The sequence below is a fragment of the Anguilla anguilla genome, chromosome 3 (genome assembly GCF_013347855.1).
Source record: "Anguilla anguilla isolate fAngAng1 chromosome 3, fAngAng1.pri, whole genome shotgun sequence".
NCBI classification, from domain to species: Eukaryota; Metazoa; Chordata; class Actinopteri; order Anguilliformes; family Anguillidae; genus Anguilla; species Anguilla anguilla.
In genome coordinates, this window is record NC_049203.1 from 39,895,257 (window position 1) to 39,913,310 (window position 18,054).

General features: G+C 41.3%; 3 protein-coding genes across 3 annotated transcripts in view; 1 reads left to right on the plus strand and 2 right to left on the minus strand.

Moving 5' to 3' along the window:
* Nucleotides 1-2,696, minus strand: part of LOC118223872 (mitogen-activated protein kinase kinase kinase 13-like) — a 44,029-nt gene extending 41,333 nt beyond the window's left edge. Inside the window, exon 1 of the mRNA XM_035410884.1 lies at nt 2,232-2,696. The gene's annotated coding sequence lies outside the window, so the exon portion shown is untranslated. The remainder of the gene's footprint in view (nt 1-2,231) is intronic.
* A 2,943-nt stretch (nt 2,697-5,639) lies between these two features.
* On the plus strand, nt 5,640-9,941 carry cfap410 (cilia and flagella associated protein 410). Its single transcript, XM_035411569.1, has 7 exons — nt 5,640-5,887; nt 6,582-6,600; nt 6,770-6,816; nt 7,167-7,396; nt 7,938-8,082; nt 8,366-8,450; nt 9,145-9,941. The coding sequence occupies exons 1-7, from the start codon at nt 5,811-5,813 to the stop codon at nt 9,295-9,297; spliced, it is 756 nt and encodes a 251-aa protein (XP_035267460.1). The 5' UTR covers nt 5,640-5,810; the 3' UTR covers nt 9,298-9,941.
* A 30-nt stretch (nt 9,942-9,971) lies between these two features.
* orc2 (origin recognition complex, subunit 2) lies at nt 9,972-17,101 on the minus strand. Its single transcript, XM_035411568.1, has 17 exons — nt 16,879-17,101; nt 16,435-16,539; nt 15,990-16,127; nt 15,663-15,755; nt 15,120-15,206; nt 14,969-15,000; nt 14,636-14,693; nt 14,308-14,492; nt 13,447-13,545; nt 12,791-12,900; nt 12,470-12,602; nt 12,221-12,317; nt 11,660-11,806; nt 11,337-11,508; nt 10,993-11,054; nt 10,603-10,721; nt 9,972-10,380 (listed from the first exon to the last, which is right to left on the minus strand). Exons 1-17 carry the CDS (start codon nt 16,892-16,894, stop codon nt 10,297-10,299), a joined length of 1,737 nt encoding a protein of 578 aa, XP_035267459.1. The 5' UTR covers nt 16,895-17,101; the 3' UTR covers nt 9,972-10,296.
* Between the last annotated feature and the right edge of the window lie 953 nt (nt 17,102-18,054).

An 18,054-nucleotide genomic window follows, 5' to 3' on the forward strand; every position in this document is an offset into this window, starting at 1 on the left:
ATGACACAGAGATCAGAGTAGGCATGTAATGCCAGGAAAGAAAAGGATTTATTTTTAGGGCAAAGTGTGACAGCCAGGTGATGCCCAGCTGTGTTACTCCAGAATCATGAACGGGTTTTCCAGTCTCTGAATGGGATGATGAGGTTTGGACCCCAGGTGGTCAGATATCAAAAAATCTTAAAGACACTTTTGATTTTCCGTTTTGGAGCAGCACTTACTGAAGCAATGACAGGCATGCGAAAAATGTGCCAGATTGTACGCTGGTGAAATTCTCAGAAGGTGGCTCCAGGAAGTGGGATGAATTTCACACATGCCTCTCATGATTCAACCAGTTCTCCACGTCTCAAAGTTTATGTTTGGATTGCCACGTTAACAGTAGATCACAGACTTAACCGTACTGCTTTTGCACGGCTTATAGTAGCCACTATAAAAAGATGAACAGAAATTAACAAGGTGTAAATTCTGAGGTCCAACATGTTTCTTGTTTGTAAATTAGAATTAGAATAACTTTTCGTCAACCAAAGACTACACATGCCGCAGCAGTGGAGAGAGCCCTCCTGACCAGTAGGGGCGCCAGGGTTCCGATCGTTGGTGAACCGGAGACATTTGCAGGTGGACCCGGCCCGAAGGTTGCGATCATGGACCAGGGTGGAACCTCCGATTTTGAGTGAATCAATCAAAAACTGGGTGTGCCTAGGACACCCAGGACACCAACCGCCATCACTGCTCCTGACAATGCATCACCACGCACAGAAGTCCCATTCAGAAAAGTCACATGCTTCTGTAAAAAATATAGAATAGCTCACATTGCTATGTATTGTATTTGCAATCCCCACATGTGCAAAAAAGTAAAGTGGTTTATTTGGAAATTCACATACTGCTGTATCTTCCTGGAGCCACTACATGTGAAGTTTTTATCCCCAGGGTGCCTACAGTCAAAATCAATCTTAACATCATTTGCAGGGATATGTCCAGCATTATCATGATGCAGAGAAGCATCTGGAAGAAAGCTTGTTGTTTAGTGTAACAGCAAAAATCTACACAACCTGTGTTAACATGGTACCGGTTTACACTTATGGGGACAGCATTTCCGGTCAAGAAAGAGCATCTGCGATAACATGCGCTGAATAATCAGCCACTTCCCATTCTCATCACATGCACGGCGCAATAATTTTCTACTGTCCTCAGAGACAACATGGACATATCTAACAGACATAACTACAGAAAACAACACCTGAATTTATAAATTCATCAAATATTTGCTGTCAACCGAAACTATGGCAAGGTCTGGCTCGGTTGCAAATAAGTCAGAAGTTATGATGACCCAACAGCCGTAAAACTACATTACGTATGTGATTACAACGCAATTACCCCGATATTTCAGACAGAGTATATGGGTACTTGGTAAATCTCTGGTATGGTGCATTAATAAGCATTTCTTGATCAATAAATACGATCTCTAATTTAACACACTGTATTTAATAAGAAAAATATATATGTGCCATTACTCTGACTCATTACTCCGAGTTGTAAATTAAATACTTGTAAATACAACACTGGCAATAAATAACTTCAATTGAATAAATTGTTGTGGATAAGTCACGGCAATCTACCTGGTTATATAATGAGCACTTGCTCGCCTAGTGCAAACGTAGCAAGCAATCAAGTCACCTTTCACTTGGTGTTACATTAAGCAGTGTGCAGTTATTTCTAGAAATGCGCCTTTCGGTTTAATAGCAAAACACACACCCTTTCACAAATACATAAATATTCACTTTTGCTGTAACATTATCATGGAACAGGCAGCTATAAAGTTAACATACTGTATCAATCGACACCTAACCTTAGCTGTACAGCCGTCATGTTACTGTCTGTAGCATTGCAGCTATCATAACAAGCCATCTAGCTAGCCATTTAGAACATCTTAACAAAGAACCAAGAAGCAGTATACGATTCGCATCCTCCATAAACCCAGCAATGCCATGCATTTTTACACTCGAATACAGATTGCTTTCATTGACATAAATCGCCGCATCGTGAAATCATTGGTTCTGATCGACCATCGCCAACACCACTCAGACCGGCCGCATCACCAGCTAAAAGCTACCTCTCTATGCAATAACAAAATGATCAAAAGAAAGTGACAGGACAAATGCATGACTGGACTAACGCTATACCAACTATCACTAATTTCAAAATAAATAATTGAAAAATTGTAAACTGTAAATTACCTTGCCACTGTTTTGTTTTTTTCCCTCGGTGTAGTGGGCAGTTTCTCTCTCGGTCGCTTCGTCCCAGTTTAATCCAGTGGTTTAATCCAAATCTCGTGAGCAGGGACGTCACTTCCGCGTTCGGCGAATAATACACCTGCTACCTCACGCACCTGACAGGGATCTTGTATGCGTATTGTAGCTATGGTGAAAAAAGTGGAACGATACAAAAAATAAAATGTAACTTCCCCTTTGAACAAAACCACTTCAGTCAAGCTACTGTTTATCTCTACTGGAAACAATAACCTAAATTGCTAGGATGCTGTTTAAAAATAGCAGACACTCGAACAGGCTTCCTATGAGAGTAGGCAGGTTTTATCATATACTTCTAAGTAGAAACTCGGTTTCTGTAGCTGTCATAACGTTTATTCTGGCACGACTCATGGTCAATTATTAAGAGACCATGCAATAATAGCTCTTTGATGTCTGTAAAAAAAAGTGCTTTTGTTGTTATAGATCCTATTACTGTTCAAAACAACTTGTGGGGAATTTGAGGGCGTGGAAGCGATACTGTTCAGTCGAGCCACTTTCGCTGGACCAATGAGCGTGTAGATATGGTGTGCTCCGAAACTGATTTTCAATGCACCGAGTCAGAGGACAAAAATAATGGGCTTTTAAAACTCAAAGCTATACAGACTGCACAGACTCCCTTATTATAAATTACCTACTGGTGTTTAAGGGTATAATGAAGAGAAAGAACTGTTTAAAATATTTAAAGATCAATGAACTTCTTCAGAATGGAAACCCAAAACATGTCTCAGTCTGTCTCAATAGGCTACTGTTATGTTTAACATTAACATTGATAAAACACAAATTCTGAATTCTATGTTTCAGTGTCAGAAAATTCCTGTTTTCCATAAGGTGTAATAATTTTTAAGTATTCGCATACTTTAACTATACATTGGTTATTAAACTATACTTTTATGAGAGGCAATTGTCCAAAAACATTTAAAGATCATATTTATAGATTTACAAATAAAACGAATGAATGTCGAAATAAAACAAATTGGACTGCACAGCGGATGAGCTCTAGGGGGAAGCATTAGGCTACACATTCCTCATTCTGGATTTAGGCTACTGTAGTATAGAGTGTACAATTTGGGGAGAAATGCCAAATAAAAGACATTAATTGCATTTGTGCACCTAATTAACTAGATTTCTAATTATAAATGAAAGTAATGTAAAATTTGAGGGTTTTTTATATCATATTAATTGTCTTTAATGATTATATTAAACACAATGCAGTGTGATCAACAATTTTTTTCATTTGGGATGTTCAAGTTGTGTGTGACCGTGTCATTGCTGTAAATTCCTCTGTCACTTTGGGAGAACACAGACAAGCACACAATCTCCTTTGAAAGACTAATATCAACCCACTGCTTCTTTTCACCCTAGTCCACCAGTGAAGCTTGTGCAGCATTGATATGGAGGGCTGTTCATGTGTAACTAGTGCAGGCAGACTGTGAGCACCCAGTTGACCAGAGAGGCACTGATATACGATGACATCCCCTCGATTGAGATGCCTCCCCAGGTGGTATATTTCAGCCAATTATGCAGCTTCTTGTGGACCTTCCAGAGTTCTGAAGAACTGCTTGACCCCTCAGGATGACATACCTTCTCATGCACCCCAAGGGTTGTCACCTTGCCATCATTTACAAGTACTCCCACAAATCCCCCAAAAATATTTTTATCGGGCTACCATTTCAGTTACCAGGTAAGATCATCGTGAGCAGGTATATGTCACTTTGAACACCAGTCACAGGCAATACTCACATGGTTCAGACTTAGTATAAACCCATGGTACCGATCCACAGCCTACAAAACAGTCTGTTTGTATTTTTAGTCTGTGTTTATAAATACATGTTTAAAAGTGTCACAGTATCCTTTAGTTTTCCCGTTCTTGTGCTTCTTGTTCTTATGCAGTAATTTCTACAAACTAAAATATACAAAAATACCTTTAAATTAATAAATTAAGCTGAGTGTGCACTTTAACCAAAAATGAATTTGTTTGATTACAAATCTCAAATTGTGGAGTAAAGAAATGTCTTTGTCCCAAACATTATGGAGCTCACTGCATATCACACAATTAATTACTGACAGCTGGTAACTGAACATTTAAAGTGTCACTGTAAAAGGCTACATCAAGAATAATTGTTGCATAATTACAACCTCCTTGGCCAGGGGACTGCAACCCTGGTTCTGGAGAGCGACCAGCTCTGTTTTCGCCTCAAAATCAGCGCTCAGTCCAGACCCAATTAACCAGGTGAAGATAGTTAACTGTGTAAGCAACTGTTTTAATTGATCAATTAAGTCACAACAAAACCAGCTGAGCCTGTGGCTTTCCAGGACCAGGGTTTCAGAAACCTGCCCTAAACCACATTACATCATGATCTATAATATGTTATATGGCAAATTATTCCTTAAGAAAAATCTCAAATTGATTAAACCATTGACTAGCAGGTATAATCAGTGGAGTCATAATTTCTGAAAATGTGGAAACCGGGCCATTGAAACTAATCTATTTGTAGAAAGGCAAAGCAAAGGGCAATGAGTCAAGCCCACAATTATTTACGTTAGTATCCTCACCTTTATTATATATATATTTGTCACTTTTATTGGATTTGAACTTTTTAAATCCACCCTCCTAATAAATTCAGGATTATATAGATATTTCAGGTCAAACAATCTCAATCTACTTTTAAATTTAGAAAAACGTGGTAGTCACATTTAATCATGGTAAATGGCCAAATCGGATTATCAAAGTGAAAGCTGGATCAGAATGGTCTCATCTTTTTTCAGTTTTGAAAACCTGGCTTGGAGATAACTAATCCTATCAAAATGGTAAAATAGCCTACAATCATTAAATCTGAGGAAAAATCTGGCCTGCTGATTGCAGCGTCTCTTCAATGCCAGCTAATAGTCTGTTCCTGTCATCTAGTGGCAAATAGGAATACTGCATTTTTCAGGAAATAAAAGTATGTTCACTATTTTAATACGGAGCCTATCCATTGGGCAGGCACGCATGCTGGACAGGCTGCCAATCCATCACAGGGCACAAACACTGTTCACTCACACACTCATACCTATGGGTAATTTAGACCCTCCAATTAGCCTAACCTGCATGTCTTTGGGCTGGAAACCAGGAGTACCCGGAGGAAACCCACACGGACACTGGGAGAACATGCAATGGGTGCCATAATTATTGAATATGTATACTGCACTAAACATTGTAGAAATAAATTTATTATTATTATTATTATTATTATTAACTTAAATAATTGTACTCTTCAAAACTCCCATTGAATCGATGACCGACGTGCAAGGGTTAAACACACAGCAACCATACAGTTGCTATGACGCTACAGACGCTAGCACACACAGAACCAACACAAAGCCGCATGCGCTCTGTAAACAAGCGCACGGTACAAGAGTAATGGATACCGCTGGCCTGGGGCTGGGAACGTTGTAGCTAATAGCATTGACTCAGGCACTGCTAAAAATATATTATAGGACAGAGATAGTAAATATTTTGTCTTTAAGATGAAACTAACCCGAAAATTAGTGCTTGCTAGGGCAAAAGCGTCGGACCTCGACAGCGTTAAGAAACTCAATTGCTGGTAAGATAGCTCTCGGTAGCTACGTATGCAGCTAGCTAGTTTATCCAACTGCTAGTAGTAGCTAACTGTAGTGTAGGTGGTCCTGTTGCAGGATGGCTGTCTGACGTTAGCCATTTGGAATAGCCAGCCAGCTGACTTAAGCGCAGTTAGTTTTGAACTATATCCCGCAAGTAAACTGATTATTCTGTTTTAAGATGTATGATGGATTTTTAACTAGCTAGATGTAACGAATTAATTGGCTAGCTAGCAATGCAGCTTTGCATATGATAACTCGCTAACTAGCTACTAACCTTACCAATAGGTTGAATGAGCTAGGTATCACTGTCCAGCTCTGAAAGCTGACTACGCCGCCAAGACTTGTGATGTTCATTATTTGGTTGTTGTCAGCGAAGTTACGGTTACATTATACTATAGCTAGCTAGTTATGTTACGAAGCCCTGATCCCGGTTGAATGACAGCATCGCAAATTATCATTGGTCATACCACTTTCGTGTGGTATTATGTTGGCATGTAGGCCTACTGCATTTTTATTTTCTGGACGTTGAACAACTTTAGATGTTGATGGCTGTAATCACCATCCTGCATTTAACTTTTACCATCCTGTCACAGGTTTACTGAATAGCCTGATAGTGTTTTGGGTACATACGGCTTTCAACTATCATTTCGAATTAACCGTTTCTCCTTTTCATCTTAGGGGTTGCAACCTGACAGATGTAAGTAACCTAGCTATATTTTACTGAGATTTTTATTTGGAAAATCCTTTCTGACAGTAATCTACTTTGCTTGGTTTTCAGCTGATTTCATGTTCATAGTATCACATCATATCGGTATGCTACTCTATTTATCTATTAATCTGTCTGATATAACCTCTTTTGTCTGTAGATCTCAATATTCACAGAAATGCCCAATATTGAAGTTTTGACTCTAAGGTAGGTCCATATTTACCTCGTATGTCTCGTTAAGCAAAATGTGTTTTTCAACATTACTACATATTTCCCATGAACTGAAGGCATAATTTCTGATTAAGTAAAGCAAAAAGATGACAGACGGTAAGAAGAAACAAGGATAGCACAGAGGCATCTGTGGTCTCCTGATCATGAATTTTAAAACATTGGTCTGCGTAAACTGTTTGATTAATCCATGCCTTTTAATATTTATCAATAATAATAATTTTTCCCACCTATTAAATTTTGCACCATGCCACGTGTAAACTCTCACACAAACATTTCACTCTCTCCTGTCATGTCCTTACATTGCTGCGCTCTTCCCTTCCTTCCAGTGCTAATCAGATCTGTTCCCTGGAGCACGTGAGTCAGTGCCAGAGCCTGACGGAGCTGTATCTGAGGCGGAACTCCATCCAGAGCCTGAGCGAGCTGAGCCACCTCAGGCACCTGGCCCAGCTGCGGGTGCTGTGGCTGGCAGAGAACCCCTGCTGCGGCAGCGACCCTGTGAAGTACCGCATGACCGTACTGCGCAACCTGCCGAGCCTGCACAAGCTGGACAATCAGGGTGCGTGTGCAGCGTCCCCTGAGCTTAGCAGCTGGGCTCAATGCTAATTTGTGCCACTGCCAGACACTTGGTGTCCTTTCTAATGAGATTGTTACGGTCATATCACTCACAGACAGTACTATCATCAAATTTATGGCTGTTTTTTCATACTTTTGGTTTCAATTTTTTCTTTGGTTTTTATTCCCGCTAGAAGTTATGGCAGTTATAAAAATGAGCCTTTGACTGGTTCATGGGAAGGAGTCATCAATGGCTAAAGCAAAGTTAAATAGTACAGACAAATGCGTAGGGGCCCCAAATATGTGAAGTGATAACTTTAAGTTCCATGGCTTGTGCAGAACTTTAAAGCAGTGATTCTGAGAAATACTCAATTTTTGTTATGGAGGGTGCTTTTTCACTGTGCCAGTATCTGTGAGTATTACTGTATAAAATAATCTCATCACAGAGGTTGCTGTGGTCAGAGTGTGTCTCTGGAAGTTACTTAGTAGTATTGTGTATAGCCCCATGACAGTGTGTCGTGTTTCTGTCTGCCTTTTTCCGACAGTGGTGACAGAGGAGGAGCTGGCCCAGGCTCTAGAGGAAGGGGAGGTGATCGGTAATCCCCCAGCACCAGTCCCAATCTCTGCTAACGGGCTCACAGAGGCCGACACAGAGAATGACCCCCAAAACTACAGCATGGAGGAGACAAAGTAAGGGGCCTAATCTTAGTTCTGACATTATGTTATGTGTTTTAAAACGTTCACCTCAACATATATTCCTTCTGCCATTTTAAAAACACACCTTGTCTGTCAAAGAGTGCCTCATTGGTGCCCTGGAATAAGTTTGTGGGATCTAAGGAAAGTACTGTGTTAATAAATATAATATTAAAAATGTAAATAATCCATAAAGGAAGCACCAGGCAGTAATTCTGTAAATGGTATTCGGCACAGTTAAAAAAGGGAGGAATTCCAAAATCCTGTCTTCTCCTTCCAGTAAAATCCGAGAGCAACTGGGAATGAAGCTTTTACCAAGAGATAAATTTCCATCGCTCTCCTCTCCACAGACTTCGGGTAAAAAGGTGAGTTCACTTTCCCCTTCTGTACGTCTTATGGTAAATCATGTTCGGAGTCAGATGTCGACTGTCAGAGCCGGAAATGAAGCCAATCAGGTAAGAACCTACTCGTTAGACATGACCTTTGAGATTAAACCTTCAGGTAAACCATGCGTTTATAGGACATTTACAGCCCTTTGTCATCTTTCTATAGTTAAAATTTCAGTTTTTTGGTGTATAAAACAGATCATGTAGTGATGCATAAATAGTTGTAGCAGCTTTACATAAAATGTATCGATTAAACTGGATTTATGTGCACATTAATAACTGACTGCTCCTGAGACAATCGGTTATCTGAGCATTTTGTTACGTTAGTCTCCCACCAATAATGGAGGATCAAGTATTGAACAGCCTGAACATACCCAGTATCAACAAAGCAAAATAATGAATGCATTGTTTACTTTCCTCTGCCACCTAATTAGTGACAAATTAAAAATGTTGACAATATAAGGATTGTTTGTTGGACCACAGATATGGGAAAAGGACAAGATGGTCTTATCTAGCAACATTGCAGTACTTCCATAGTCTTTGCCTTATAGCTCGACAGCAGAGATCTCCACTTTCCTTGCATTGGATTTACATACTGTAGGTGTCTACGCAGGCCATTATAACTGCTCGTGCAGGCACCAAAGAATGAACATCTCCCTCCCTTCCTGTCCAGAGTCACGTACTGGAGGCAGTCTTGCTTCTCTTGAAGGAGCTCAACTCTGAGGAGCTCCAGCTTGTCCAGAAGACGGCAGAGTCTCGACAGCGTGCCCTGCACAGACACAGCAGCCCGCCCGAGAGGAGTGATGTCATCCAGCTGTGTGACTGAGCCCAGCCAGGAGGGGGCAACAGCGAGGCGCATGCCTGTAGAAGAGTGACCGCATCCACTCCCACTATAGAACCACCTACCCCATCACCCCATGCGCATTTACTGGAATCAGGAATATGGAACCCATTGAAATCTGACACCATGACCTTTTCCAGGACTTTCATACCTGGTGGACACTTGGTGGTTTTTCTTGCTCAGAGCAGGAAGTGACTGTGGCTCTGAACTGAAGGCTGGTGGAGTTCTCTTCCGCTTTGTTTGAGCTGTAACAGACTTATCTCCTGTCCCGTCTTGTGAAGATGCTGGCTTGCTTAATCACGCCATTTTGTGTCTTCTATCACCAACTGCACAATTGCCTCGCTGAGCTTGAGTACAGTGAACAGTATCAACACAAATTCTACATTTTATATAAACACTATTGAAACTATTTATCAGAAGCACTTTAGTTGAAGCAGTATTGTTATACTAATTTCAACAAAGAACACAATTTTGTTGACTAATGACAGTAACTCGTGCTGTTTAACTTTAGTTAGTCAGGGTACTTGTGTGAAAAGTTACATGTTTGGTTGCTATACATTTGCCTTCAAAATAACTGCATAAAGATTCATGTATATTTTCTGTATGCAAATAAACAGAAATGCACAAAATGTTTTTTCTTTCACGTTAAGCACTTCAAGGACAAGTAATACTAAATTTATTTCATGGATAGTATCAGCTTAACAATAAGGACACTAAGTGCTCATTTCCCAAGACAGATCAATACAATGAGTCCCACATTGCCACAATTGTGTGGAACAGATAACAGCCGAGTCCAAGTCTCACTCCGCCTATTACAGGGTTTTCATATTTAGCGAGTCGAAGTGCATGTTGGCACAAGAGGGAGTCTTTGCCTTCGCTCATTTCCGGTATCTTCTAAACACCAGAGTGTTTGACTGGGGCTTCTCATGACTTGGGAGGATGATTTGGAAGCGTAGCAAACACGAAATGGCCGCCTGGTGGGCTTCACTCCGCCTCCTCTTTTTCCAGAAAGTCTGTCAGAGTTCCTGCATCGACAGGGATGAGCAGGTACTCCACGCCGTCCGCACCCTGCAGGAGACCCCACATCAGCAGAACACTTAACACCTCTCCACAGGCTGAGGTTCATCTCATAACCATCCCTTTTCTCGCTAATAACAGATTTACATTCACTTATGGGTAAGTGCATAGGGTAAGAGCAAACTGCATGCACTTAAACACAACTAAGGGGCACATTGGTACACTGGTACCTCAAGAGGCACACGGCCAAAAAAAATGGGATGCCTCTCTGACCTTCTTGGTACGAATTAGCTTGTGGTCCCTGAACTCGGTCAGCTGTGTCCTCAGAGTGATGTCACTGTTCACCAGGAAGGCCTCACGACAGCGTTGATAGAAATCTTGAAAGGACAGCCCTGTGTGCACACAGTGTTTTCAGTCAATACAATACATAAGCTAAATCACAGCTCAGTTTGAGACAAGGCATTGAATTCTTCCATTTATATGGTTATGTACACTCAGTGGGTACTTTATCAGGTACACCTGATTGGAAACGCAAATAGCCTGCTGCTCCAAACAGCGAATCGTGTAGATGCAACCTAATATATAAAGCATGCAGACATGGTGAGGAGGTTGTGTTCGAGGGGTGCTGGGGTACCCCTGTGTAAGAGCGGCCGTGGGTTATACCTGTGTACGTGGGGTTGTCTTTGTTCTCCAGCTGAAACTCTGCCAGCAGTCTGAAGATCCCTCTAAAACAGAAAGGAAACAGAATGATGTCGGACTGTGGAGCACTGGGCCCATCCTACAAGAGGCTCTCTCATCCTGTGGGGTGATTTAAGGGACAGATGGACAAGGCTGTGGCCACAGCTTGTTGCCGGGCAGCAAAAGAACAAGCGCCGGTAAGGTCAGCGGTATAATAAGACAGCGTCTGTGAGACCAGCAGCTGGAGGTCACGGTGTTAATGGGGTGAATATGGAGTCCCAGAGTAGAGAGGCTCGTCGGGAGAGACGCGAGGCGTGGGCGGGGCTCACCTGGCGTTTGGCGTGAGGCTGCGCAGCACGTGAGTGAGGGAGCTCAGCGCCAGAGCTCCGGACTGCTGCACGAGGAGCGAGTTCTCATAGGACGTCTCCTGAAAATACGGCAGGTAGGTGGTGGTCTCGTACCAAATCCAGTTGAAGAGACTCATTGTTGGCTGGTCCCACACTGAGCCCCCACACATACACACACACACACATTTGCACGCGCGCAGACACAGACAGAGAACTAATGTCAATCAGTGTTGCTCAATACGTTATTATGCACACAAACTGCATATGTTCGCATCTGCAGTGTTGATGCTGGCAGCAGTACAGACCTAGTGGGGCGTTGATGTGGTCGATGGAGGCCAGCAGGTGCATGTTGGGAATGGAGGCCAGCTGCCCCAGTGTCTGCTGGGTCTTCTCGCTCCGCAACATGGGGCCGTCGATGTTGTGGATGATGAGGTAAACGTGGAAATCTGGGTCTGGGGAAAACAGTTTATGTGCTACACCTGATTTTTTTCTACCTCTTCCTTATAGAAATAGGTTTCAGGGCTTTTCTTCTATCAGAAAATACAACCCAAGGAAGGTGTTTTGCTGAATGTAAAGAACTGAAAAACATTTATAAATCTACCTTGCAAATAGCACTGCCTGAACAATACTTTTAAACCTTTTTTTTTAGTGTTTTCTGTTTCAAAATACATATAGTAATGACTGAAAGGAAAATTCCTCATTCTTACAGTCCTTACGTGACCTTTAGCCCTCTGATAAAATTGCTCAGTGTAATGGATTTAAGGACATTTAGGAAATCTAATTTGGGGATCTTCTCTTAATTAGAACAGACATAGAGTCCAATAAGCCCGCAGTACATCCTAAACGAAGAAGACGACGCACAACACCTCGTCTCATAGCTTCCACGATGAAGTCCATCTGATCCATGGGAGTCCGGAAATGTCCGCCGTGTTCCAAGACCTCTCCTGTGACGGAGTTCAGGATCTGTGCGGAAACACCAGGTAAGGAAGCGCAGCGTTCGCCAGGGAGTAAACTGGTAAAAAAGACTCTCGTGTTTAGCAAGGAGTGGATGTGATGCGTCTAAGGGTAGCGGAGACCGTTTTAGGACGGCTCGCGGGGGAAGGGGGCAGACTGACCGACTTGAGCGTCATGCTGGGGAAGAAGCCGTTGATGACCATGTGGACAGAGTCCGAGAGCATGGAGGTGCGGAACCTCTCTAGAAGCGGCCTCTTTGAACCCAGACCGTAGAGCAACACGCTGAAGCCTAGCCTATTGGACAGATCACAAAATGATTATTCATTATTATTATGTGGACATGATATTTCTTGAATTACAGCTACTACTAAATATGCATGATTCATCAGTGTCAAAATCTGCTTAGCATATTTTTATGTCTAAATTTTACACGGGACTACATGTCTGATGGTCTGGTTTTTGTAGGAATGGTAAACGCTCACTGTAGCTGCAGCATCCACTTGCTGAAATGCTTCTCATGATCCTTGTTTAGCTGAGCGATCTCCTCTGAGTAACGGGATGGACAATCGTCTAGCAGCTTGCACAGCGTTTCCTAAACCAGGAAACCCAAGTGTGACATCAAAATAACACAACCGAACATGGAATAGGGCAAACGCAACACACAGCATCTCAACAGAAATCAATTCATACTTTTATTGGAGTTTTCAATGATAGACAAATCTAAGATTTTAAAGCCCCTCCTCCTTTTGTTGAATTTCAACCCCACCCATACCTTTCCCACCTGTTCCCTCATCCACCATTTGATTCTATTCATTCAGTAAAATCTGAATTCTCCCATCCGAATTCGTGAAAAAAAACATTAAGTCAGTAAAATGGCAAGCATTGTTGGGCTGAATGGCTTGTTGTCGTCAATATGTTATGACACACCATCAATACTGGCACACTGACTTTGGAAAATGTGATGGCAAATGATGCTGACCTAACTACTCAAACATTATGCTGGACATAATTACATCACTCTCAAAGAAAAAAAGAAACAATCAATCTTTATTAAAGATTTTAATGGTTTCAAAGACTTTCTGCAATGCAGATATGTGCAAGTCCTGCTGTGGGCTGCGGATGGGAAGCCTGTACCCACCTGGTCCAGCCTGGGAATTTGAAGCCTCTGCAGAGTTCTATCAGAGGTCAGGACTTTGGAGCTGCTGTGCGCTTCAAAGTATTCCTCCACGAGATCGGGCTGCAAAACAGAACACACTGAACTCAGACATTACCGCCCTAATGAACCCAAACACTGTATGCTATTCATACAGTATACAGGCTTTTAGCAGACGCTCTTATCCAGATAAATTCTTACATAGCGTTTTACATTGCATCCATTTATACAGCTGGATGTAGACTGAAGCAATGCAGGTTAAGTACCTTGCTCAAGGGTACAAAGGCAATTGGGAATCAAACCTGTGTACCTTATCCATTATACCACACCGCCTCCCTATAACCAGACATTTCACTGTCCTTAAAGGCATTGTCTCTCTGCACAATCTCTTCTCAGAATTTCTCATTCACACCCAAACTAATGCCCGATCATGACACCTTTATGCATGTCACCTCTGCATGTTTTTTTTAATTGGAACCAAATTAAATACCTTGGATTTCAACTACATTTCAAGTCAACCTACTGTACCCATCCCATGAAAGTCTCCTAGAATAGCACAGTGTAGTCATAATAATGACAGCAGTACCAGTAGTGGTATTTATAGCAACATGCTTAAGGCCTTGTCATCCAACCAAGTAAACTGAAAATGATGAAGATGGGATTATAAATTCCACATTGCATCCAAAAGTTAGCCCTGGAGCAGGCAAGACATTAAGAACTGATGAAATATCCCTGCCATGCTAATGCCAATAAACTGCACCCAGAAGCACTGCACTTTCCCGGATATTTTTTGTTTTTATAATACATTAATATCATACTCGTCTCCTCTTGTTTTGCAGATCTCACCTCCGGGACTTTCTTGGTTTTCTTGGAAGGTGTTTTGTATAAAGCTGCAGCAGCGGACTTGCTGGGTGTTTTTGGGGTCGCCTCCACTGAGACTGGTTTCTCCTTAGCACCATCCTCCTCCTCATCATCCTCCTCCGAATTGGAGGGGGAGAGATCACTGTCGCTGTCAGACTTCAGGTTTGGGGCTGAAGAAACAGATTGATTTCTTATGGTACGTCACTGGGTATCAATGCACAACTGCCAATGAGGAGTTCAATGCACAAAGCTTGACGAACCTTTAAAAAATGAAATTGACACAAAAAAGCATAATATAAGAATAACAACAAACCTGACAGTCTTTTTCGCAGTCTATGTGGAGTGGTTGAGACAAATTGCACCTTTTTCCCCTTAAAAAAAGACAGTGACGAGTAAACATTATTGAATCGCAAATTTAACACTACAGGGCCACATTTTTTTATTGAATAAATGTAATACATATTGCAAAAACAAAAGCAGCGCCAATGACGGCATCACAAACCAGCACAAATGACTGAAAGGTGAATTATTTGTTTTTCTGCCTTATGGGGTGCCAACTAACAGGCAACAATGACTGAGTCATGTAATGGTCTGCGTCATATCCAAATGATCGAGACTGGTATTTATTCTCTTCTACATACTGTACCTTCTGTGGGGTCTTGTTTTGGCTATCCTGTCCTGAAAACAGAAACCATTTTTTAAGATTTAACATTATCACCCAATCAAAGATAATGCCACAGAACAGAACTAAGGAGCATGCAAATACAGAACAATGGTTAAGCCTTTTCTGAACTCACGCTTGCTGGCTCTGGGGGGACTGGTGACTTCATCATCCGGGGTGCTGAATGTGACACTCTTGCCTGGGGTACGGGCCCATGCAGACGCTTTTGAAACAGAATAAAGGGCACAATTAACCATCCATCACTGTCTTACAGTCTGGTCTTATTTGGGGCTTATCTAGGTGACATTACATGAACCGAGAAACATTACTCTAAGAAAGAGAACTGGGAGAAGAGAAATTCTAACATTCTTCACAAGGTTTGTTTTTCAAAAATCCGTTGAAAATGCCAGTTCATAAGTTCATGATTCAAAAACACAGCGTGAAGGTTACTACAGCACAAATATACTCAAGACTGAGATACTGTAGTCCCCATTTTTAAGTTCCAATCTCATAAATTAAGGGATATGAACATATTAGAGATCCAATGGATTAAACATTCTGTACTATCCTGGACTACTAACAGAGCCCCAAACAGGGTTAAGTAGAGTGATGGTGAGCAGTGAGGAGGGTAGAATCACTGACAGTGTGAAGCAGAAAGGACAGCAGGAATCTCACTCACCCATCTGAGCCATCTTGTTCGAGCGCTTGATGCTCTGGAAAGTAAACACAGCTGCACCTGCTATGCTGGCAGAGCCATTTTCCACTCCCACTGCTGAATGAGCAAAAATGAACCTCAATTACAAAACGTTTATGTTTATAACTCACATCCTAGTACTAACACAAATACAATTCCCCGGTCATAACATTATTCATAACTACGACAGAACAAGATGAGCTAAATACAAAACGGAAAAAGAAAAATGTCAACTTTTTATTTAAATATTCTGACACTACTGTCATAATTAACGAGTCAGAAAGATCTAGAACTTTCAGGTAGACCCAATACCTCCAGCTCCAGTGCCAAGTGCCTCTACATAGTCCTGTTCATCAAAGACATCCTGATCTTCCTCATCCCCCGCTTTCTCTCCAGGATCAGGAAGATCAGTAACCAGCTTCTGGACCATGTCCTTAGAGACCTTCACACCTGAGGAGGGAAAAATATTTTCAGAGACTGCTCAGTTTGCAAGCTCTAGCAACTACAACACATATATTTAAAGCAACATTCATCGGGATAATGAACACCATACCACATGACGCATTACCAATTTTATAATAATCACAATTTATATTGAGGCAGGTTTTATTTATCATGTTATGAAAACATTGTTTACAAAAGGAATACAGCAAAATTACTGAGTAAGGATAATTTCCTTAAATTACAGAGGTGAATGTCTTCTCTCCAACTTAGTCACCAAAGAAATGGTCGCTATCAGTTAACTGCCATTTCTTACCCTCTTGTTTATCAACAATATGGTCCAGGACTTCTGCATCTCCGACAAAACGGACCTCAAGAACTCCAGCATCTTTAGACCGCTTTTGAGGACTCATGATTTCGCCTGTAACATGACATCTCTATTAAGCATGACCAGCTATTGATTGTTAGCTACAGCAGACATAGTTGAAGTTAAATGATCATTTTGAAGTAGAAATATGCCACACTAGACTGCTAGCTAGTTAGCGAAACGGTATAGGAAGATGCGCATATCGCAAGCTGTTAGGCACAGGAACCATCATGCAACAATAACCTAAATTTGCAGCTTTGTTTTGCTGCTGTGTGAACATATAAAGCAGAGAAAGACCGTTTTATTCAGTGTCAAACTAGCTATAACTTTCAACAGCATATAGCCAACCTAGCGCTGAAAAAGCTTGCTTTTACCCAAGCTCTCGAAACTTACTGTCACAGGCGACCATGCAGGCAAACGTCCAAAATGAGAAAATACCAAAGGTCCTTCGATCACAGCATTATTACTTAGCATTGGGCTTGAGCGCTAAAATCACGTCGTTTGCTACATTTCATAAAGAAAATACATCAATCGCATTCGTTAAAAATTACGAGAGAAAACTTTCCTCACTCATTATACCCGCCACCATGCTACACACTATTTAAATGAACGTACGCGTAAAGGAGAGGGCGGTACTTTCAGCCAATAAAAATTGAGTATAGGTAACGTCATATCCCCTGACGTCTGCATACGGGATTTGCTTGGGGAAACCATAGAGTGCAGTCAGTGTAAAGGTTTGTGTTTGAGTTAGAGGCGTTCTGTTTCCATGCAGTGAGGTTCGACCCCAACACGTACGCCTTGTTTCTCATTACTTGTTACTCATACAAAGCACTGTCTATAAATCATTAAAACATGCTAAATCTACGCCTGTCGTTAAATGTATTGATATCAAAATGAGGCCGAGTTACAGCAAGAAATGATCATAGCTGTCACAAATTAAACTCTATTCCAAAGTAATGCTACCCAATATTTCCTAAATTATTTAATGTACCTAGGACCTGTGTTTTTTCATCTTACCATCTGAAGAGAATGTGGGTTTTCAAAGTTCATGTGAAGATTTTTTAAAATTATTTTTAATTGTAAAATAAATTATACTATTATACTTATCTGGCTAAACTTTACAGTACAGTAATGGGGCAAACATGTCTGGATAGGTTTTTAATATTCAATATTTATGCAGTAGACAAATATTTGTAAATTTTATCAGTAATCGGTAATTATGTCATTTTCGTCTTCTTCCATGAGGCAATGACTTATAGACAGAGGTCATTGTGGTTATTTATGTAGGAAACCCTTAAAAGTTCCACACTCTCGATGCTGTATAGGTGTGTGGCATGCTGCCCCACAAAACCGTAATTTAGCGGGATGGCATAATTGAACATTCCAAATTAGGGTGGGGATGGCATATACACAACCCCACTTTGGTCACCAAAATAAAAAAAACAAGACCAGGACAAAACCTAGTATAGCTGGACCTAACACACTTCATCCGGCCGACCAATGGTGTAACTTCATAACTCAGCCGACCGGTGTAACTTTGTTTGTAGGGCTGGCCCCGCTGTCGTTTTT

What these genes read in the sequence shown, in the direction of transcription:
- cfap410 (XM_035411569.1), top strand. Translation starts at nt 5,811, where the DNA reads ATGAAACTAACCCGAAAATTAGTGCTTGCTAGGGCAAAAGCGTCGGAC. An exon ending in GCACAAGCTGGACAATCAGG is followed by an intron (nt 7,397 to 7,937) that starts GTGCGTGTGCAG and finishes TTTTTCCGACAG; the next exon opens with TGGTGACAGAGGAGGAGCTG. An exon ending in TACAGCATGGAGGAGACAAA is followed by an intron (nt 8,083 to 8,365) that starts GTAAGGGGCCTA and finishes TTCTCCTTCCAG; the next exon opens with TAAAATCCGAGAGCAACTGG.
- orc2 (XM_035411568.1), bottom strand. An exon ending in TATTGTTGATAAACAAGAGG is followed by an intron (nt 16,128 to 16,434) that starts GTAAGAAATGGC and finishes TTCCCTCCTCAG; the next exon opens with GTGTGAAGGTCTCTAAGGAC. An exon ending in CCACATCAACGCCCCACTAG is followed by an intron (nt 11,509 to 11,659) that starts GTCTGTACTGCT and finishes GTGGGGGCTCAG; the next exon opens with TGTGGGACCAGCCAACAATG.